Raw genomic sequence first — 23,167 nt, forward strand, 5'->3', positions numbered from 1 at the left:
GTGTACACAGGACGACTACATCACATGCAGTGAGTGCAAACTTAAAGAGATAGGAGGAGGCGAGGTGTGGTGGCAGGCCAGAATGTAGCTGGGCAATATCACATGGTGTTCTACATCTATGATACGTTTGGACATCAAGAAAAAGAAGCAAGTGAAGGCAGTACTGAAGGGTCTATTAAAGGGTGGAAGTTAAGAAGAGAAGACTGTTGCTCAGAGTTCAGGGAGGAGTTGAGACAAGCTCTGGGTGGCAGTGAAGGGTTACAGGGAAATTAAAGCTTTACTGCTGAGGGAAACTAGCAAGAAGGCATTCAGTGTTTCCTCTGGATAGAGGAAAGCGAACAAAGATAGAGGTGGAAATGTACTAATAGGTCAAGAATTGTGCTGGAACTGAGCTAATGAATGATAAAATGAAAGAGAGAGGAGGCTGGATGAAGGACAGTTAGTGAATGAGGAAGCAGAGTAAGGAGGAAGTGAGGCCAGCTGTGAAGGGGATGAAGAGTGTGAAAGCAGCTGTGGAGGTATGTCCAGGAGAGAGGGCAGTGGACCTTATAACAAGACGGTTTAACATAATCCCAGACAGTGACGACGATGCCCGAGTGCTGTCCTTTGTTATATTTGTAGTTTTGAGTTATTTACTTGAAGTTTAACTTTGTGCTTAAGCATGTCCAACAGTCATTTTAGAAACATTCAGGAACATTTTTAATTTTTGAGTTGCTGAGTTCTTGTTGCTGCTCATTACAGCCGTCTGTCCCCATCTTTGAGATAAGCACTACCATGACTGTCTCCTGGGCCTCTCTCTTCTTCATCTGTTTATTACCCTGCACGATGGGAGGTGAGTATTCATTTCATTTTGTCAATGACTTCCAAGTTTTATTTTTGTTTCATGTCAGTAGCAGACCTGCCCAATAACAACAAGAGGGGGAAACCTCAAAATATGGAGAAGCTTTCTTTGATGTGAAGAACAAAAATAATTACGGACAGCGTAATCTCAAGAGAAAATACACAGGAGAACAACATGATCAGAGCTTCCACCTCAGATATCACAGTTAGAGCTGATAGATTTTGAGGCATGTCCACATTTCTCATATAGAAACCGCACCAGGCACATGGTTTCACTCCACACGCTGAGAAAGACACTGAACACTGCACTGAATTAGGAACTTTGGTTAAAAGCACACTGTAGAGAGAGTAAACCTCATATAATTTTATATCCTTTTACATGCTAAGCTCATAGTGGACCTCAGAGCCACAAATTGTTAGACTCACATTGCGGTTTCAGGATTGTTTTCCAAGACAGCCAATAAATGAACAATAACAATCAACTGTATTGATCAGTGTAGTCATAAGATCATGGACTCAGTCTGGGGCTGTGAGATCTGCAGGGAAATACGTGATCCAGCTTTGCCGCTCTTCACAAGAATGAATCAAGTGAACCGACAAGTACAAACATATCCCTGGATGTGCTTTATTTGTTGTCAGATAAAACAAACCTCGGATGTCTGATTCCAGCTTGTGGTACTGTGTAACTATGGTGACTATGTAGCAAATGTTTCTGAAACGTATATTTCCACAGCATGTTTGAACCTCTCGCTATTACAAAGGATCAGTCTTTACCCATGATGCAGTCTTGGGGGAAAAACTGATCAAATCTATAATTTCAGTAACATGTCAACAGCCGTGCTCAGACATTTGTTTAATAATGTGACTAACAAGGAAAATCTTCCTTCTAGGTTTGAACAACAGCGAGAAAATATTTTACAATGTCAGCTTTGATGCTTATCAATTGAAGGATCAGTCCTGTTTTGTGCTGTGTTTAACTTTCAGCCTTGTCAAAAGCCAACACAACAAAACCAATGGCCTTTGTGATATTTACTTACCTTGAACAAACAGCTCTCAAGCACCATATTGAAAAAAAAAAGCAGTATGTACCTGTATAGCCTGCAGCATGCATTGCCATTGTCCTGTGACAAGGACAAGTTCTTCACTGATTGATGTCACTTCCATATTTCACTTGTATTTTTTTAGCATTTGTGTTTAAAATGTTGTGATTTGCCAACACCACACCTTTATACACCTTTCATAATAGTCTACTGTAGTTAAAACTTCAGTTAATACCAGAGTTACTTTGTATACTTATGCATATTTATGCATTTATCCAAACAGCTATTATGTGCCAGCGTAGAGTTTAAAACCCTGCATATGCAGGAGCTTCAGGCAGTTTTCACATCAAACATTAGAATAAGTTAAAATCCACTGAATCAGAATTCAGTGGAACACTTTTAGGATTTGATATGATTGGAGATATAACTGGTTGCAATCTTTGGAGATGTTGTAATGCAATCATGTCAACACACAGCAGAATCTCAAAAGAATATCTCCGATATTTTATTATTATATTACATGAAGAAGAATGTGTATTTAAAGCAAATTCAAACCTTACCTAAGAATGAATGTGGCCCTTTTAAGTAAATGTTACATACACTTTGAGATCATGATATTAAATATAATTTTTCATATAGTAAGGCCAAAAGTATTTTCTAAATCACAGAATTAAGGTATTATCACAGTAAAGAAATATGTTTTATATGATCATCAGTGACAGGAGCTCATTTAGTCAAACAAAATGTGCAGAAACACCTCTATGTTCCACACAAGGTTGCAAATCCTCACATCTATTCTCTTTTAAACTTACCAGTGTCAGACCAGTTTCAGCTGGAGCCGATGACTGCAGCAGTGCTTAAAGGCTCCGATGCCCAGTTCATCGCCAGAGTGACCGGATCGTGGGAATTCATGGCCTGGACAGTTGGACAGTTTCTGGTCCTCACAGTCCGTATAAACACTACAATACTCCCAGTAGAGCAGTATTCTGCTAGATTCTGCTCCAGTGATAACAGCAGTTGTGTGGAGTTTACCATCCATAACGTCAGCCGCTCACTGATCGGGCCCGTCATCTGTGCGGTTCAAGGGTCATATGGAAAAAAAACAGCACAGCTTTCTGTACAAGGTGGGTTCGTAAACATGTATCAGACGTTTTGAAATCTAAAAGCCTAATTCATGTATTGGTTGACCTCTAACCTCAATGTGCAGCCAGTCAAACCTAGAGGAGGATGTTACCTTCAAGGTCTTTAGCTTCTTTTCCTTGTATTTTCACACCATTGTTGTAATGACTGGAGTGTACTCTGGAGGACAGCAGTGAGCACTGATTTTCAGGCTTCTCAACGGCCTCTGGCAGCAGCGTCTAACCATAAAGTAGATCTGATGAGAAAGAGAAACAAAAAGCTTTAAAGCTAAAATGAAAGTTGAAATGACCATTTCTGTGACGCTGACAGAATGTTAGATGGCAACAGGCCAGCCTGTTTTATTTTATTTTAATTTGATAAATCTAGTTGGATAAAATTAGCATCACGCATGCACAGAGTTGCAGTGATCTCATAAATGAACCAGTTAAACAGTTTATTTAGACCCTGGCTGACAATTATGAATAAATTATCTGGGTTATTGTTGTGGAACTTCAGGATTTATAAAAAACGAGCGAGTCTTTTATATTTTCCAGTTTAACAAAGTGTAAACCTAATGAAACCGTGGCAACAGTGACTGAAATAATTCCTTAGGTGTTCCCCCAAAACAAAAAACAAAACCCTGTACAATAAATTTGTTGCAGGCTTGGAAAGATTTAGAAAGGTTGTAAAAGTGTCAGCAGTTCAGTTGTATGTGAGCTCAGCCCTGACATGTGTTCAGCTCAGATGTTGAATCTAGCAGTTTTCCAGATAATCAGCCTGAAGCCAAGCTTTTACACAGACAGCAGTATGGAGTAAAATATGTTGTTAATCTGAGTCCTGGTCTGCCTATTAATGGACATTGATTGTGAAGCACTGATGGAGAGCTGTCTCATGAAGCTGATTAGAATCTTATTGCTTTTCTGCAAGGGGACATTAACGAGGGACACTCGCAGTGAACATTCTGGTTAAAGAGAGTTTCACAGTGAAACGATACGAGTTCCTGAATGGGAGCACCCCTGTAATGATCGAGCCCTTGTCAAAGACGTGCTGATCTTTACACCTGCCTATTTCTCCCACGTGGTGATCTGGCCATGTGTTACCTGGTAATTTCCAGTGTCCATATTAAAAAGAGTCCCTGGAAATTTTGTTCTGCCCAACTTTGCATTGGTAGTTTAACTCTAAAATCAGTGCATAACCTTATGCTGAAGAAAACGATGACCGTACCCCCGGTCGTGCTTCTGAGCTGATTCTAAAAACTATTACTTGGGGTGTAGTCAAAGACTGTAGATGAGAGCTGGGTCACTTTGACACAGAAGCTAATATTTCAGGTTCGTGGTAAAATTGTAAAAGTGCAAATGGTCCGAACACGTTTTACAGGGAGCAAAGGCTCATTTAGGGGAGAACTAGAGCAGTGCATGGATCGACTACTGCTGATCGCTAACATTGCAACAGTTTCCTTCACCCAGTCCCTTTATATAACATATTTAAAAAATAAAGAAGTCAACAGGCAAATACTGCATTTCAGCATTTAATAAAGCACACAGAGAATCAAAGCCCCGACATAACACAAAGGAGTGCCAGGAGAGGGTCTTTTATGAGATAGCGACCAGACATCTGGTTAAATGAAGCCTGCTGTTAGAAAACAATAATTTCTTATTAAGATATAAGACGTTATTATAAAATATTATCCACACATGCGTACAAGGTGTATTTGTCAGCAGTTGTTTATAGCCACAGGTTTGTTTCTGTGGTGTATATTTATTAGAGCAGGATGAAGTATTTATTTCACTCAGCTTAATGATAATTTGAGGAAATAACATAGCTCACTCTCAGAGATATAATGAGTGAAAATTTAATTAAGCTCGATCAACATTTGGCAGTGGTTTATTGGTTGTTTGACTAATTTACTACATTGGCTTCTATACTAAACATGAATCTCTAAATCTCAGCTGGAGGAAGTTATGAGGAAGTCGATCTCTGCTTACATGACTTTACTGCAGATTTTTGGTCTTTTCGTGTTTTTTAAGGGCAATGTTAAATATAGGGAACAACTTTCATCTATATTTTTCAGTTTATTCTTCAGGTCCAATCGTGAAGCTAAGAATTTATTGTGGACAGCACATTGTCGCCACTCTTTGATTATAAGGTCAGAAATGGGTTTTCTTCTGGACTCTCCTCTGTCTTTCTCAGAGAACGGCACGATCAGCATCGCAGGACCGAGCATGAAGGTGATGTATGACCAGCAGGTAACGTTCCAGTGTGTAGCAGCTGGTTGGTACCCCAAACCTACAGTCACATGGACTCTAAATGGTAACGCTATGAACAGCACCCTGGACAACTTCACAGATAATGGGGATTTCTTTAACTCCACCAGTGTACTAACCTTCCAGGCAGTCAGAGACACGACAGTCAAATGTTTGGTGAGCATCCCAGCACTGACATCTCCGCAATCAACGTCTCTCTTCTTAGTAGTTGGTAAGAAACTCGTACTTACTTTTTGTGTAGAAAGTTGAAAATGTTTAACAAAGAAGTTACAAGCCGTGACTTCTGCTACCTTCAGAAACAAGAGGATCTGTTTTTGAGTCATTTCCTCTATTTGTGTTACTGCCACTACTTTACACTTTAATTCCAACGACCTTTGCAATGCTGCCAGTCTGACCACAGAGTGCAGACAAGCAGAAAACTGTCATTTTATGTGCAAAGCGATCCCTGTGTAAAACAAAGATGTTAGTATTTTTCATTAAACCTTTGGTATGCTGCACTATTTTTTGCTAAACCTAAAACAAAATGTTGCCCTTTTTAAATCTAAAAGCTGTTTTAAATCACACTTTTAGAAAAGAGTTAGATGTACGTGCCCTCGTGGTGAACTTCAGACGATTTTGGTTCAGGAGATTAAAAGCAAGAGAGCAATAAACTGTCACCTTCCAAAACACGCTTTACAACATACTTGCACGACTGAAACTTTTCTAATTAAAACCAAATCTAAAATAAAGGTCTAACCAGGTAATGTAAATATGATGTAATAGAATTTTATCATAGGTCAAGTCTGGACAGTCATGGACGCAATGTGAGGCGGTATAGCTGGAAACTGTCCATGTATTAGGGTACTCACAAAAAGTAATGTATTACATTACTTACTGTTTTCTTCAAAAGTAATGCAGTATGTTACTTTATTACTCGCTGGAGAAAGTAATTTGTTACACTACTTGTTACATTACTTTGTCATTACTTAATAAAATTACTTGAATTATACTGTCTTGTTGTCTGCACACCAATACACATGTGTAACCTAATGAAAACAATCTTTCTTTCAGTTCTTACGTATGAACACAAAACAAAGATGAAAACCAGCCTAAGAGACTTCAAAGTGATCGCCACAGTCATCCTGCTTTAGAAATACGAACAGGCAGCTAGCTTAGTGTTAGCGAGCTTTATGTGCAGATGAGACAAAAGTTCAAAGCGCCAAAGTTCTGTTAGCAGGATAATACATGTGTTTCTCTCCCGGATGCAGTTTGGTTTACCACGATGCTCGTGTCCTGTTAAGCAAGCAAAAAGCTTGCGTCAAAGCTCTAACCATTTTCCTTCTCCTGAAATCCACTGACTGCTGCAAGAGTGCGCAGGAAGAAAAATGTTATTGTTGGATTCTTTTTCCTTTCTATCCACATGCAGATAACTAATGAATGTTAGTAACATGTCACATTACTATGTTACTGAAAAATATAAAGTGATTACAGGCATGTATTACTTTGTAACATATTACACCCTACACCGATATATTATAATCATATAAGGAGATAATTATATTTTCACGTTTTTTTCCGTGTGGAGGCAAATCTCACATGGGATTATAAGACTCTCTCCAATTAATGGGAGAGATTCTCTAAAAGTGCATAAACGTCTTCGGACATGAAGGTCCTAACAATGATTTCAGTGTTAGAAGTAATCGGCAGGGTCTTCCTTTAATGAATGACCCTGACAAAGCCCGACAGCGTGAATGATGATATATTACTGTTTGCCTTAGCCAGTATAACAGAATCCTTCTACTGTATGCTCAGATCTTATGAATAAGTGAAAATCCACAGATAGACATAAATATATAATTTATCAGATCTGATAAAAAATAAAATAAAATAAAATAAACAGACAAAAACCAAATAAAAAAAATATTCAACTTATAACGTAGAGTAATTACCCTAACACCAATAGCCCTGAATGTTTGGAGCCAGCCAAGAGGACACAGATATCACATGGATTCTATGCTGTAATATGCAAAGAGGGAGAAGTGACATTTCTACCAGGAAGTAAAGCGTCCTGCTTCAAATAAATAGAGTAGAATAACAGCTACGGACTGTTCTGAATGCCCAATCTTAGGTTTTTTGAATCTTGTCTCTGTATGATGTCAGTAAGAAGAGATATACCTAATATGGTCATGTCCACTGTCATTATGCAGTGCCACAGGACTAATTCTTGAGTTGGTATTATACTCATCTAGTTCCCACACCTTTTAGGTTTTTTGTTAGATGCCTCAGAAAAAGTATCCAGTTAACGCAAGCTTTAGACATTCACATTATGTTCTGCAGAATTAAATATGTAATTTAACACGCCACGCTTTTGCCTCTCCCAGAGAAGAGGAAAAGACCACAAAGGTTGTCATCAGTTCTCATTTGTCAAGAGAACCACAGTCGTGCTGTGGCCAGGATGTCAGTGGACTCTGTTCAAATATTTTTGTTTTGTGAGTGATAACCAATCAGATGAAGCAGTGTAATGTGTAAAGCATAAAAGAAGTGTGTGTGTATGTGTGTGTGTGTGTGTCTGTGTATAGGTGTGTGCTTGCTCATGGGGGGTCATATGATTGTTGGGGTTTTCTCTGTATGTGTTATTGTAGGGTCTACCTTACATACAAAGCACCTTGAGGCGACTGTTGTTGTGATTTGGTGCTGTATAAATACAACTGAATTGAATTGAATTGAACCTAGGCACAGTATGAGATACATAGGGATTAGTTTGGACACTGAGTTTTAAATAAGCAGAAATTTATTCCTTTCCCTCCGTTTTAGGTGCTTTTATTGAACAGTTTAGTGTGATAACAACAGCTTTAAATCTTTGAATCACTTTCTCTTACTTCTGATCTTTCTTCTGCAAAAGCTCCCAAGCCGCCTAATTGGACTGTGTTGATAGCTGTGGTTGTGTCCTTTGGAAGTCTTGCTCTGCTGGTTTTGCTCATCATTGGAATTTGGTTCTGCTACAAACGCAGGAAAGAAAAACGTAAGGGTCTCATTACGTCATTAACTACGTAGATTCTGTGTCCCCACAATCACAAATGTTATACTAACAGATGATGAGCACAAATACAGAAGTCACTGTTTCATTTGTTAACTACAAGTATTTGTGAATCTGTTTTTAGAAACAAACTATCAGGACGAAATGAGGTAAAAGCCGATTTAAAATTATTCTGCCATTTAATTTATTTATTAGCTAATAAACCTTTTTCAGCATACAGTAAAACTGACTGATGTTCATATTTGTGTGCTGTAGGAGAGTGAGGACACAGAGCCAGTTAAGTGGTGTGCATGGACCCAGAAACAAAGAGGGACAAGTGAACACAGCATATGTGCCGGAGGGTCAGACAAGTAAGACTGAACACAAACACACAAGCCTTTAAGAAGTTACTCGTGTACTGTACCAGTATCTAACAGATAAAAGGGTACTTGTTCTTGTACTTTGCTCTTTGGTGGAAATCTCTGAACAATCTTAGAGGTAATCCAATTATCCAAAACCATCTGATACACTTTGAATCTTTACATTTTTTTGCATAGTTGGTGATCCATCCTTGTTTTCCTGTTTTGCTTCTCTCTTCGCAGATGTTCCTACCAGTGAAATCACTGACAATGGCTTATTCCAGGTAAATAGCTCCAGTAATTTAGATCCTGGTCTGGGTTTTATGCAGCAGTAAACATGCTAGCTTATCAGCCTGTCCAAGCTGACATTGGGATGGGTTAATAGGCTGTCAGGCAGACAGCTCACCAATCAATCACAGGACTGTTATTGGACAATAGAAAGCAGTTTTGTTGGGTTTGTGACTTTCTTACAACTCCTTTTCTTACAGCTGCACTGTACTGGTGACTTTGGTGGAAGCGAAGAGCAAAGATGTGTTACAGTTCTCGTCTATGTCTTCCGTGCTAGCAGCCCAGTAAAGCTGTAATTAGACAGAGCAGTGTTTGAGCTAAATGCTAAAGTTAGCATACAGTGCTTTTCAGAAGACCAGTATCACCATCTTAGTTTAGCATATTAGCAAACTACTATTTGGCTACGTTCACACTGCAGGTCTTGATGCTCAATTCCGATTTTTTGATCAAATCCGATTTTTTTGTCTGCTCGTTCACACTACAAATAAAATGCGACAGCAAACGCGCTCTAGTGTGAACGCTCAAAGCGGCCGCATGCGCAAAAGAAGACGTCACACACAACGCGCTCTGTTTAGACCCAGAGCAAACTATTGTTTGACTGATGGCCCTTAATATAAAGACTTCGGACTTTACGTTTCCCAATTTTTGCTTGAAGTTATTTTGTTATTTACATAATAATGTAAATAACCTAATAATGATCCTTATTGCTGTTTTAGAGGAGCGCTGCTTCAAAGGATAGCTGCAGATTTCTGTCAGAATCTGCAGATTATACAGTACAAAGAAAATGTTCACGTTTCTCCAACGTTGTCTTCCCAACAGTTTCACTGACATCTACACTGGATGGCCAGGAAGAGCTCGTTCGCGATGTCTTCTCGGGCGCTTCTCCGGAGCTGATAATTGGCGTCTGTCTTGTGTCAATGACGTAAAAGACGGATTTAATGCGACCTGACCGTTCAAACAGCATTCGCTTTCTAAAACATAGGATATGTATCGGATTCAGTACCACATATGAAAGTGACCCAGATCGGATTTGAAAATATCGGATTTGTGCCGTTCACACTGTCACACCATGATCGGATAGATGGGTCGCATAGGGTCAAAAAAGTCGGATTTGATGCGCTTTCGCCTGCAGTGTGAACATAGCCTTTGTTTAAGGGTAAATATAAAGTAGGACATGGGCTAATTTTGTGGGGGGAAAAATACTCGAATTACCTTGAAAATGTTCATTTTGATCACATGATGACTCAAGGTCATGTGTCACTGCTATGCTAATCCATTCAGTAGATGTTGAGATATTTCACTGATATTATAGAGAACAGCAGTTTATCTGTAAATGCTTCAGGACATTTTAATGAGAAACAAAAAATGTTGATCTCTTTGTTAACTGACTCAGAGTTACTGCAGTTACCTTAGGTAGAGCCACAATACTAGCTAAACAGCAATCATTGCTTCACAGTTCAGTGTCAGCACCACATAGTGAAGTCTATTTTCTGTCTGGATCTTCAGCCTAAAATATGAACTTTCATCACGTCATGATTTTAGATGCTTGTTTGAATAAACCTGATTGCCTTTTAAGTTTGTCATCGTGAATCCTCGAGTTATGGTTGTGCTTCAACCGAACCGTTTTATCCTTGAGTCCAACTAAACATTTTTTTAGATGTTCCCTCTGGACTTTCAAAAGATATCATGCGATAAAATGTATAATGCCTCCCTTAAATAGAGCTTTTCCAGTCAAGCAGCAGCAGTTTGTATGCTTAAGTGGTTCAAATCTGTCTTCATAATGTCATCATACTCCAGTGAACGCTTGGGGTTCAGTGTCTTGCTCGAGGATACTTTGACATTTTGCTATTTAGACTGAAGCAGCCAGGAATCAAACAATCAGCTGACCTGCTCTACTTCCTGTGGCAAAGCCAACCTGTAGAGAAGCATCGTTTTTTTCACAGTTCAATCTTTGTTTCATGCTGTAATGTCATCTCATAGATCACACAATAGAACACCAGTTTTTCTAGTATTGAATCCATCTGATCCTTGGAACCATATTCTTTACATAAACCACAGTGAGTAACACTGGGCAGAACACTTGACACAGGTGGCATACATTACAGTCCAAATTTTGCTTAGTCATGCTGTGTGCCTTTGGAAATGCTGAGACTGTTTTGATTCATTCAGATCATTTTGCTCTGGTAAATGAGCAAACATGATAATGTATTCATGTGGCTTCACTTCTGCATTCAACCACGTGAAAATATATTCTCCATAATTATGAACATGTTAATTTTTCCATGTACTTTAGCAGGCAGGGCACAAATGGATGAGTCACTGTTTTACCATGCAACTAATTTAAGTTTTGAATGACGCACCCAATAAACAACGATGTTATTCAAGACCACAGTTACATTGCAGTATTTCCAAGCTGATTACGTGTTCAGAGGAGGAATATGATTAATGTGTTGTATAGATTTTAAAGTAACACACAGGAATATAGGTTAATGAAAATGTTGAAAGAAAATTTTGGATTTATTATTATTTATAATGTTAAATTTTGCTGTTTTTGATTTTTAGGTATCTACTGTGGCAAACAGTGCACAAGCAGGTGGTGCCTTCTACAAATTTGAGGATCCAGGCTTCATAAAACACAGACACGCCACGATTGTGTGAGGACAAACAGAGGACACGTCTCTGAATGTTTGCGAGCCTGGGAACAAACCTGCACAGCATCTAAACGGTGCTCGGCTTTGTCTGGATAAAAGGTGATGTGAATGACTGGATCTGCTCAAACCAAAGACTGATGTAGTGTGAAGGCTGTAGCCTCAGGTGGCCACGCAGATTTTAAATCCTCCATCATTTATTGTAGAGAAGAAATCATATAACCCTGCGATATATATACGAATTGTGTACATTTTTATTGTAACATTATGTGAATTTAAATATTAAATATATTAAATATTAAATATTATGGCAGTATGTTTGCACCGCAGCAATTTCCTAATGTTGTAAACCTGCTCAACATTTGGCAATAAACCCCTTTCTGATTCTGATTCTGATTCTGATTCAAAAGTGATGAAAGTGATTAAACTTCTAAATCCCCTAATTTGCATCTCCTTACTTGTAAAGCAATTGTTCTCTGAAGAGTTGTCTATTTAAAAAAACATTATTAAAACCTGTTTTAAATGGTTACTTTGAGAATGACATGGCAGTTTCACATGTATAAGTTATTAGCCAGCTGCTGTGCACGGGCAGTTTGCAGTGGTTGTAGCTCATGAGGTGGAGCAAGTCATCTACTAACTGGAGGTTTGGCAGTTCAATTCCTTGTTGTTCCAGTCTCCATACCAAAGTATCCTTTGCTCAGATATTGCATGAGTACACGATTTCTTTGAGTTATAGCAATTTTATTCGTCATGGTGCAAAATATAAATTCGTCATTTTGCCAGGGTCACACCCTCTAACAAAAACTCAGTTTTCAATGTAGCCCAAGACCAACTTCTTAAGGCTTTTCCTGGACAAATTTAGTTAAGGTTGCTCGGGTCACCCACCTCTACTCTGTATCCCAAAGTGTTAAACATGACATTTCCTGTTTCCACTAGGTGGCGCTGTCACCAATGTCAAATATGGCAGTTGAAATGTTTTCAGGGGCGGAGCCTTATCACATGTGGGAAGTTTGGGCCAGATTGGACCATATTTGAATGAGAGCAAATACAAATTTAAAATGATCGCCGTGGCGCCACGGACTCGCCCTATGACAAAAACTCAAAAGCTCCACAATTTAATGTGGCCCAAGTCTGTAGTTGAGACTGACCAAATATGATGTTGATTTGTCCCTATGAGGAGTTCGCAAAAGTACAACACCTGGAAATCAGCTGGAAAATATCACCTTCAATTGAACAACGGAAGCTAAATGTCCCTCCATCCATTCCCTTCCACTTATCCTTGTTAGGGTCACAGGGGGGCTGGAGACTATACACCCTGGACAGGTCGCCAGTCTGCCGCAGGGCTAACACACAGAGACAGACAACCATTCACACCTATGGGCAATTTGAAAGAGGTACCATAGGATGTTCATTGCCTGGGCCCTTCTGGCCTTAAGAATTAAAGGCATAGTAAAATTAAACAAACCAAATGAGGGGTCCAATCATTGTAGTTTCATTCATAGTATTTTCATTGGTTTCAATCATTGTAGAAACCAAACTGCCTGGCGACGGTATGATGTGTACGGCTGCATTTTTCCAGCAAGGCACCCAGGCTCTAAGTGGTGTCCAGATTGGAGCTTTGTATACTGGAGTGTGGGGCCACATGGGTATACCTACAAAAAAAGTGCCTCACACTTATATCTAGACTCTAATTTTTGAGATTTATATTTCCATAGCCAAGTGAAACCCTACTGAGCCACAACAAAACTTTTAAATTAAATAATAAATATTTCAAATATTTTGGACCATTTAAACCATTAAAATAAGATTTAAATGAGCAGATTTCAATTACAAGTTCAGACATTTTTGCTGTTTAAGCGGTCAAAAGCCAAAACGAACCGTAATTCCTGCTATGGCACAGAAATGCTGTTCTCACACTTTAATGTACGCCAGTAATTCCAGATTCAGCACGTTTTTATCGACTGCTGGATCAGCTGGACTCAGATGACCTTTACTTGGCCAAGAAACAATTTTTGGAATTTGTTGGTGAAAACGACCAGAATGCAGCAAACTCGTCCAGCTGAGCTTTACGATCAAATACAAGCCACTGATTGGCAACGCTCCCCACTGGATCAATTAGGTGATATCGCTCTCATTATCACTCCTATGTAATTAGAGATTAAACTTAATTTGTGAGTAGATTTAATGCGATCTTCATTCAAATAGCCACTGAAGGTTCTGAGATGAACTTTGGGACTACTTAGTGAGAAAGTTTGACTTTGTGTTTTTATGAGACAAAGTGGAGTTAGCTAAGACATCACAGCTAAATGTTTCATCTGATCTGCTTAAACCAGCAGTAACTGATTCTAGAGATAAAGGCTGAAAACACCATATCAGCTGAGAGACAACAGCTGAATCATTTCTACAGTCACAGAGAAGCAGTTTAGCCTCTGTGTAGCCTGAGAGGAATAACCAGCAGCTTTATGGCTCTGCATCTCTGTGTGTGGACAACTGATGGGAGTGACTCACATTAGACAGCCGATGTGCTGAGGAGGCTTGTCAGAGTGTCTTGATGAAGAGTGAGGTTCCACAGCGCTGCTGTAAGAGCCCTTCAAGTCTGAGAAAACTGACACTAAATCCGATTACCTGCACTGTTTACGTCTCCATATTTGAAATCACATTAGTGCCTGTAATGTTCTCTTCCATTTAGTGTCTTTGAAATTGCGATTAATGGCTTAAATATGAAAGAAGATCCTCTTCATACTCCTTGATTTTACTCTTGTTAGTTGTTCACATTTTCTGTGAGTAGAAGACTAGTAGCTTATTTCAGCCTTCATATATGATTATTACGATTTACAGCATTGTAATTGGATGTGAAGAGCAGAAACAGTGGCTTCTTGGTTCCTCCTAAAAATAGATAATTACTTAAACAGCAGGCTGGCAGTGGATGTAAGTGGTAATGAACAGAACCAATAAAATTAATGAATAAAGCTATGGTAATGACTATTGATAAGCCATATATAGTGCTGCTTGTTGAGTCATCCTGGCTTTCAGGGCACTTCTGGGCAGTTTCACGCTTGCATTAGGAATGTCCAACAAATTAATCTCACAAAGCAGACTTCAATCATCAAATTTCCTGTGCAGAGTTGGAAGCGCACACATGCATCCTGCTTGCAAAAACCACTGGCTGACAGAACATGTCGATAGTGTCATAGTGTCGATTAAACTATGGAATATTTGGATCCTACTAATCATTTTCTACTAGGAAAAGCAGCAATCAAAAAATTACCTGGCCCGATGAGTAACCCCTTTATTTCTCCTTTTGTTTATATTTTAACAAAGTCCAAGAAAATGCCCTTCGCATTACAGGCATACTGTACAGTACACAAATGTTGGAGGACTAGACCTTTTCTTTGTCGTTATTCATGAAAGTGTTGGGACAGTGATTCAGAGAACTGTGTAAGTCAGTCAGTTTGTATTATTGCTGCCACAACCATCCATGTTGCTAACGGCTGTTTTTGTAATAACACTGTTGAACTATTGTTCCTTTAAAGGTCCATCCTTCCTCTGCCACTTATCCTTTTCAGGGTCGTGGGGGCTGGAGCCTATCCCAGGTCACCAGTCTGTCACAGGTCTAACACATAGACACAGACAACAATTCACTTCTATGGGCAATTTAGAGTTTCCAGTTAACCTATCCTCACTAACTGCATGTCTTTGGACTGTGGGAAGAAGTCTGAGTACCTAGAGACGACCTACGCCAGGGGTGGGCAACTCCAGGCCTCAAGGGCCGGTGTCCTGCAGGTTTTAGATGTATGCTTGATCCAACACAGCTGATTCAAATGGCTAAATGACCTCCTCAACATGTCTTGAAGTTCTCCAGAGGCCTGATAATGAACTAATCATTTGATTCAGGTGTGTTGACACGGGATGAGATCTAAAACCTGCAGGACAGCGGCCCTCGAGGCCTGGAGTTACCCACCCCTGACCTACACAAACACGGGGAGAACATGCAAACTCCACACAGAAAGACCCCGGCCTGATAGTGGAATTGAGCTCAGGATGTTCTTGCTGTGAGGCAACAGTGCTAACTATCATGCCACAATAATTCCACAAACTAAGAAATGTAAAAAAGTAAGAATGACAGATGAATAAAGAGAAGTCTTTAGTTCATTAAATGCTTTGTTCTGTCCAGAATAACCAAACTTTAATGTGTTGTTTCTCTTAATTTACAGCCCCAATTAAAAAAAAAAGCTGTTTAAAATTTGAATAAGATTTTCAAATCCCATGTTTTTTTCCCAGTAAAACACAAAACATATGACATGTTCGATATGAGACCTTTTACTATTTCATGAAAAAATAAAAGCTTGATGGCAGCAAAACATCTCAAAAATGTAGGAAAGCAACGAAGGAAAAATAAATGGTACTAAAAACAAACAGCTGGAGGAACATTTTGCAACTAATAGTAACATAACTGGGTTTGAAAAGAACATCTAAGAGAGGGAGAACTTCTCACAGGTAAAGAAGGACAGATGTTGAGTAATCTGCAACAAACTACTTCTTCAAACTGTGGAAAAACTAAAATTGTGAAGACTTTGAATATGTCATCGTCTGATTGTCTGCATACTATCATTAAAACATTCTGAAATCTCATTTTCATTGCATGGGGTCAGAAACGCTTACAGAAACCACTGTCTGTGCGTTTACCTCCTAATATCACCGCATAGTGTATTCAGCTGCTGTATGACTAAAAACAACTATCTGATTTAGTGATGGGATTTATTGCCTTAAGCTGTAAGGGAGGCAAGGAATTTTCCTCACACAGTATGATGGAGCGATCAAAAACAACACAAAGTTCCAGTGTTTTGAAAGCTCTTTCTTCAGAAGACCAGTCTTAAAAATAGCTGATCTCGAGCAGCTTCTTTGCTAAAAATGCCTCAGCAGCATTACAAGAGCCAGAATGAAGCTGGTGACTGTCAGACTGGGGGAGAGGGCTTACTTGTGCTGCATCTGGTAATAGATAACCCTGCAACTTAGCGTGCAAAGGGAGAATGCGTGAGTGCCCACTTTGTCAGATTGTCAATATGTCTTCAGGATACGGAGACAGAGTGGGTCTAGAGTTCAGAAAGAGTTTGCTGACGCGATCAGCAAGCCAACATGTTCACCACATTCTAGAAACACATCCATATACTGTAAATGCTGATGTATTTAAGGATGTAACTAATAATATCATTTGTGACATTTTTTATTCAGAGATTTCATTTATTGTAGGATCTACCTAACAACATAAAGCGCCTTGAGTCGACTATTGTTGTAATTTGGTCCTGTATAAATAAAATTTAATTGAATTTCCAGAGCAGGGATCTAAAGACAGTAAGAGACTTGAAAGCTGTGGGGCTGCAGGTCCTTTATAACACACTGCTTCTTGTATAGCATCTTTCTACTCATCTGAACACTTTCTCCCACAAGTCTCACTCTTCCAATCACACACTGCACAGGGGGAAGCTTGGGGAGTAACATTTTACACAAAGATACACTGGCATGTACACTGGAGAAGTCAGGGACTGATGCACCAGCCTGATGATTGGTAGATGACTAAATCTACCACCTGAACTGCAGACAAACCTAAAACTGCTTTTCAAAACAAAATGAGAAATAACAAAAAGACAAAAAACAACAGAACGAAGAAAAACTAATTACTGGAAATCACATGGAACTTACTTGTTTATCCATCTAATACAAAAGACTAATTCAGACTCTCATTATTGGATTTAAAATAATATTGGGTTTGCTTGTTGGCACAAAATTGCGTGTCAACATATCCCAAGCTGCGTTATTTGGAGCTCTGTTTCAGGCCACGTGGAAATCTAAATCTGAAGCTAATTTATTTATTTGTCGCCATTATAGTGGTGATGGTCAATTTTAAACACTTTACATATGTTTTATTTTCAAATGTTGAGTTACTTTAACAACACTGTGTTGACAACTGACAGATAGATAAAGAAATAAACAAACAGTCTTGCATATAGTCTGTGACTTTTGGGTAACCTGGTAAAGGCCACTGAAGCTTTCCAAAGTGAGCCTTTGTTACTTGTAAAGCAGGGGTCTCCAGGCCTCGAGGGCCACTGCCTGCAGGTTTTAGATCTCACCCTGGGTCAACACACCTGAATCAAATGATTAGTTCATTACCAGGCCTCTGGAGAACTTCAAGACATGTTGAGGAGGCAATTTAGCCATTTAAATCAGATGTGTTGGATCAAGGACACATCTAAAACCTGCAGGACACCGGCCCTCGAGCCCTGGAGTTGGGGACCCCTGATGTAAAGTATTACTCAAAAAGATCCTGAGCAGCTTAAAACAGAATAATGCAAAAGACGTTTCATTAGCACTGAGTTCAAATGCATAAAAAAACCCACCAGATGTATTTTGTTTATTTATCCATTCTTTTCTTTTTTCTTTTATCAACGATAGCTGCAGAGATGCTTTGAATGTATTTCTTGTTTTTCTGCCATGCTGCAGCCACACAGTCTCCACATGTTCAGCATGCTCCTGATAAATAGGACTGGGACTGATTAAGAAAACAAGCTGAGGATCCTTCTTTAACATCTCTGTGAAAAGAGAGAAATGAAACAACACCATGAAAATCTTTAAAAATAAGCTCTGCACACTGGTGAAGACTTTATTTCAAGGAGTCGATGAGATTTGACATGTGTGGGCAGTCCCAGTGAATCAGGGCTTTGAGTGACTGATGATCAGTTATTACCTCAGGTGGATCCTGAGGGACACTGAGTGTGGTGGATCTGTGAGCAGCTTGAGGCTCTGATTAAAACATGACTGATTTGCGGTTTACTCAAACTCTGCCTGATTCACGAGTGTGCAGACACACACATGCATGCACATGAAAAGTTATGAAAAAGGTTTTCTGAAAACTGTAAGAACAGGCAAAAATAAATCTGAAAAAAAAAAGAAAAACCTGCAAAAATGTAAGTTCATAATTTATTCCAGTGCTCCTCTCTGTTGCACAGCAACAGTTTGGTAGTTTGTGAATACAAATGACTAAATCATATATTTCTCCTCAATTAACAGTTTCAGCCATAAAATCAACACGAGTATGTTAAAAATCTTTCTGGTATTTTTTCACACTCAATAACTTTGTTTTATTGGTATGTGAGTGTTTAATGGGAGCAATTATTAGTTCCCCTGATGTAGTCAAAACCAGTAATAATAACATAGTTTGGCCTGATATTACTGATTCTTTCCACACAGATTTTTTTGTCCTCTAAAGGCAGCAGGACTGATTCACACACACACGGGGTAACACATTCATTCCGTCTGATAAATATGGCCATGGTGTGCTACGGTGGCTACAATGTCCCCCCTTTCAACTGGATTTGCTGATAATAATTAATTATATAATACGAGTAATAATAAAACCTATTAAAACATATCCCAGCTATCAGTCAGTGTGTTATATATTGAATCAGGCACACATTCATAATGTGAAAACACTCTATGCATTATTGTAAAATCAGTAGTCACTGACATAAATGAGACATCTTATAAAGTGATCTATAGCAACATTGCACATCAGTTTGCCTGCTACATTTTACAGCGGTAAGTGTGCCTGAACTCTTTCACTGAACTACTTAACCGGGATAAAATGTTACTTTCAGGTCTTCAAGATAAAATAGGAAATAAATAATGTCCAACTTTGCAGTTTTCTGCAGCAGGGTTCCTCTTTTATATGTACTAGTAATATTCCCTCTACCCCAATACGCCTTCAGGCACCTGCTGCTGCAAAGGAGCCCCACAGCATCAGTGCTCTGCCAACCAGACTTCACCATCATCGTGAGAAATACTGCTGGGAAGTACAAAAGTGCAAATTTGATCTCCACTTACTAACAGTGCTACTTATTAATACTACATATCTGCCCACTCTATTTGTAGTTAAAGGCTCTGCAAACCCACGCAGCTATGAGTAAAAACACCTGTGTGGGTGGATAAAAAAATACATTCTGGATAATACATTTTTATTGATCAAAATGCCAAACAATACTCCAAATGTGCTCTGTCTCAAGCAGCAGCAGGAGCCACCATGAAAAAGTATCATTTTTTTCATGAATCCTTACTTTTATTGTTTGAAAATGTTGGAAAAATAATATCGGAGACATCTTTGTATTATCTTTATTTTATGAGGGGTGCGCCCGCCCCGCCCCCCGGTTGGTGGCATCTCTGCCCAACACATCTTAAAAATGCTACAAGTACAACATAAAACAAACAAAAATCCACAGCGTAACACAGTGGTTCAAAAAACATTACAAAAGTGGCTTTTTTCAAAAGAAATATCCACAAGTCTCCTTCACTGCATTTCTCATGGTGTTTTTTAGATTCACCAATAGTCAGAGGCGTGGTTAAATTCCAATTCCCTGCTTAATTTTCAACCATTGCTTTGTCCTCATGATGCAGAGTCACTACAATTGATATAAACTAATCAACTAAAATTGATATGCATTTGTAGACTGGAGATTAATACTAAAATTCAAATTGTTGAAATAGTTGAAAAGTTTAATCTTTTAGGTTTTAACAATTAATCAACATTAGCCAGAAAACATCGGAAATGTAAGACCACAGCGACTGGAACATGCTGTGCTGGTTCGGGATTAACAGGAGCTTCACATCAAACTATCCAGTTTAGTAAACATATAATACATGAAAAAAAATGTGTTTGATGGCTTATTTTATTTTCAGCGGACCCGCAGAATCAGCAGATGGTGGAAGACGTGAAGGCTGCTCCTTAGTGTTGAGCTACAGACGAGGAGCCCATTGGCTTCATGGAAATGTGGTGAGGGGGGAGCGGGGCTTCCTGCGCTATAAAAGCGGAATGTGCGCGCGTGGAGAGGACGGTACCTTCAGTCAGTCGACCGGTGAGCATCACAGAAATCCACACGCAGACACGCACAGCGAAGCCATGAGTGAGGTAGGTTCTTCTTAGTAAATCGCTTTTTCCGCTTTGTGTTTGTACTTTGGCGTCAGAGACAACTGATATTCCGGACTTGGTATAAAGTTATAAGAGCAGAGCTGCAGATTCAAATAATAATAACATTTAACCCTCGCTTTGTCCAACACTCTTGCTGCTGAGATAATCGATATTCAACTTTGATGTAGAGTCATAAAAATAACATGCACACATGTTTAACATGAAGAATGAACTCAGTGTGCGCTTTTCTCGATTTTTCCCCACATTCCTACATTTTACGCAAAAAAGCGATAAGCGATAGTGTTACAGTGAGTCACAGCCTAGATGAATATTGCTTCTGTTGTCATGACTGGAACTGATGTGCAGCTACCAGGCAGACTCTCAGCATACGTGATGGGATTTTTGCAGCTCTGATGATCTTAATCACTTCACAAACTTAAAATGACAGCCAGCACAGTCAGGTTGTTTGAGCCACTCCTCAAACCGCTGAACTGTGTGTGTGTGTGTGTGTGTGTGTGTGTATGTGTGTGTTGAAGTTTTACTGGTGAATATGGCTACCAGTGACATTTCAGGCAGCATTGACCTACACAGTTAGTCTAATCATACAACTATTCAGATGTGAAAGAAGAAGCCAGTCTGATAATGTCAGAGTGGAGATTAGAAGTAAGAGTGTTCACTGGCAGGGTAAGTCCTGTTGTTTCTGAATTATTCAAGGCTAGCTGGGAACCCAGGGAAATAAAACATTCCTTGAGCATTCACGAGGAGCCAAGGCTCCAACAAGACCGCTCGTTCAACCCAAGAACCTGGACTGACTAAAACCATATAATACAAGGCTACTTTTAACCTGTCTCCAGCTCTGAGTCCACTGTTGGGCTTTATTATGCAGTAATTTTGTCACTCGATTAGTGCTTCCAGTGTATGTAAATTGTGATGAACACCAGCTGTCTCTACCTTATGAATCTTTTATTGGAGACTTGTTATGTCTTTTTGTTCACTCACATACACACATACACAAACTCACTGACTTCTCTCCTCCCCTCCTGTGTGCTGCTTACAGAGTGAAGTTAAAGTCCAATAAATAAGTCATTATTACACAAAGGAAAAGTCATGAAATAAAATTGCATAGCGCATGTCTGTGATGGATTCTTGTGTCTTTAAAAACAGCAAGGCCAGGGCAGGAATCTGTTGCTCTGAATGAATAATTAAATGCAAATCAGTGGTGGGCTCCATTTACCTTTAAACACTGCTCTTCTAGCTCTTTTTTTATTGCGCTCAGAATCCCACACAGTTTTAATGCTCGTCAAGATAACCGGCATTCCCACCAGAAGCAGAGAAGACTCACATCACTATAGAATCATTAACAACAGCAACAACTAACTTTATTTATATAGCACTTTAAAAAACAGTGGTATGCCAAAGTTAACATACAAGAGGGTCAGATATAAGTAATAGAGACAGATGAAGGCCATGGCAAGTACCATGTATGCTCGCAGGTTGATGGCATTAAAAACACAGAAACAAAAGAAATACAAATAAAAGCATCATAGAACAATATGTGTAAAGAATAAAAGAGTCAAGAAAAATGTAAAAATAATTTAAAGTTAAGAATAGAACTAAAGTAGCAGCAAGCATTCACTGGTAGAAAAGGCGAGGTTAAATAAATAGGTTTTAATTGCGATTTGAAGGATTGAATGGAATCGGACTCACGGATAGTAATGAGGAGGTTATTTCACAAATTGGGTGCAGCCAAGGCAAATGCGCGGTCACCTGTAGTCTTCAGCCGGGATCTCAGCTGTACCAAAAGTGACTGGGAAGATGATCTGAGTACCCCAGCACGGGTGTATGATCTAAGTAGTTCAATTAAGTTGTCTAGACAATGGGGGAGACCTTTATCAAAAACACGGAGACTTATTTCTCTAGGGACACTTGATCTTACCATCTAAAGCAAGTACAGGCAGTGCATATAAGCAATAAATATGCCTATAAACACTGTGTAACTGCATTACAGCAATCTACCGAGGCTAAATCCTGTTTCAAAGCCAGACAGCACTCTACACCAGCCAACCTACTGCCTGGATTGGTAGTGTTTTAAAAATCAATGCATGTATCACTGTCGTATTAAGCCTTACACTGTGCTATGATTCATGAAAAAAAAAGGCCATAAGTGATCCCCTGCTGTATTGTTCAGGCTCGGACTGATTCATCTTTGGCAGTGTCCACAAACATCAGGCAGTCTGAGGCTCCTGTGGTGAAAGTGGCTTAAATGTGCTGCCTGTCACCATAGTGATGAACAATTCTGCATTTCCAGCCAGTAAGAGGCTTTGAAATTACATTAGCAGCATTTTAGGCTGGTGAGGACTGCATTGCTGATGTTTATGTTGCATATTATCCATAAATCTCTCAACATTTTGTTTCTCAAACTCAACCAATGTGTCTGAACTCGGCATCATCTTCTTATTTAAAGCTACATAAAATAGAAACTTTCATTTAGTTGCTAGTTGCTGTGCACGTGTCTAATGGGAATTTTCCAGTGTAAGTAACCTAGTGTCGCTTGTAGTTGCTGTTGTGCTGTTTCGAGTTTTAGTCCTTTTTTTGTTTGCTTAAGCCTCCGGTTGTTGAACAAAAATTTAATTAGATGGCTCTCAGTGGAGAGGTTTC

General features: G+C 39.2%; 2 protein-coding genes across 4 annotated transcripts in view; both read left to right on the plus strand.

Annotated features, from left to right (window-relative positions):
- The first annotated feature begins 2,721 nt into the window (after positions 1 to 2,721).
- igsf5a (immunoglobulin superfamily, member 5a) lies at positions 2,722 to 11,774 on the plus strand. Its single transcript, XM_013912730.1, has 7 exons — positions 2,722 to 3,004; positions 5,190 to 5,474; positions 8,145 to 8,264; positions 8,404 to 8,428; positions 8,535 to 8,629; positions 8,861 to 8,901; positions 11,468 to 11,774. The coding sequence occupies exons 1-7, from the start codon at positions 2,722 to 2,724 to the stop codon at positions 11,561 to 11,563; spliced, it is 945 nt and encodes a 314-aa protein (XP_013768184.1). The 3' UTR covers positions 11,564 to 11,774.
- Positions 11,775 to 20,316: 8,542 nt separating this feature from the next.
- The window catches only part of pcp4a (Purkinje cell protein 4a), a 29,724-nt gene continuing 26,873 nt past the window's right edge, over positions 20,317 to 23,167 (plus strand). The window contains exon 1 of one of the 3 annotated variants that reach the window (XM_005740392.2): positions 20,317 to 20,509. In XM_005740392.2, coding sequence (XP_005740449.1) covers positions 20,414 to 20,509 — 96 coding nt within the window. In that variant the 5' untranslated portion in view covers positions 20,317 to 20,413. The remainder of the gene's footprint in view (positions 20,510 to 23,167) is intronic. The other 2 variants (XM_005740394.2, XM_005740393.2) reach the window with 2 other exon arrangements.

This window comes from Pundamilia nyererei, unplaced genomic scaffold, assembly GCF_000239375.1.
Source record: "Pundamilia nyererei isolate P.nyererei 1_Seehausen unplaced genomic scaffold, PunNye1.0 scaffold00099, whole genome shotgun sequence".
Lineage (NCBI taxonomy): Eukaryota > Metazoa > Chordata > Actinopteri > Cichliformes > Cichlidae > Pundamilia > Pundamilia nyererei.

What these genes read in the sequence shown, in the direction of transcription:
- igsf5a (XM_013912730.1), top strand. Translation starts at nt 2,722, where the DNA reads ATGACTGCAGCAGTGCTTAAAGGCTCCGATGCCCAGTTCATCGCCAGA. An exon ending in TGTGCCGGAGGGTCAGACAA is followed by an intron (nt 8,630 to 8,860) that starts GTAAGACTGAAC and finishes CTCTCTTCGCAG; the next exon opens with ATGTTCCTACCAGTGAAATC. An exon ending in CTGACAATGGCTTATTCCAG is followed by an intron (nt 8,902 to 11,467) that starts GTAAATAGCTCC and finishes TTTGATTTTTAG; the next exon opens with GTATCTACTGTGGCAAACAG.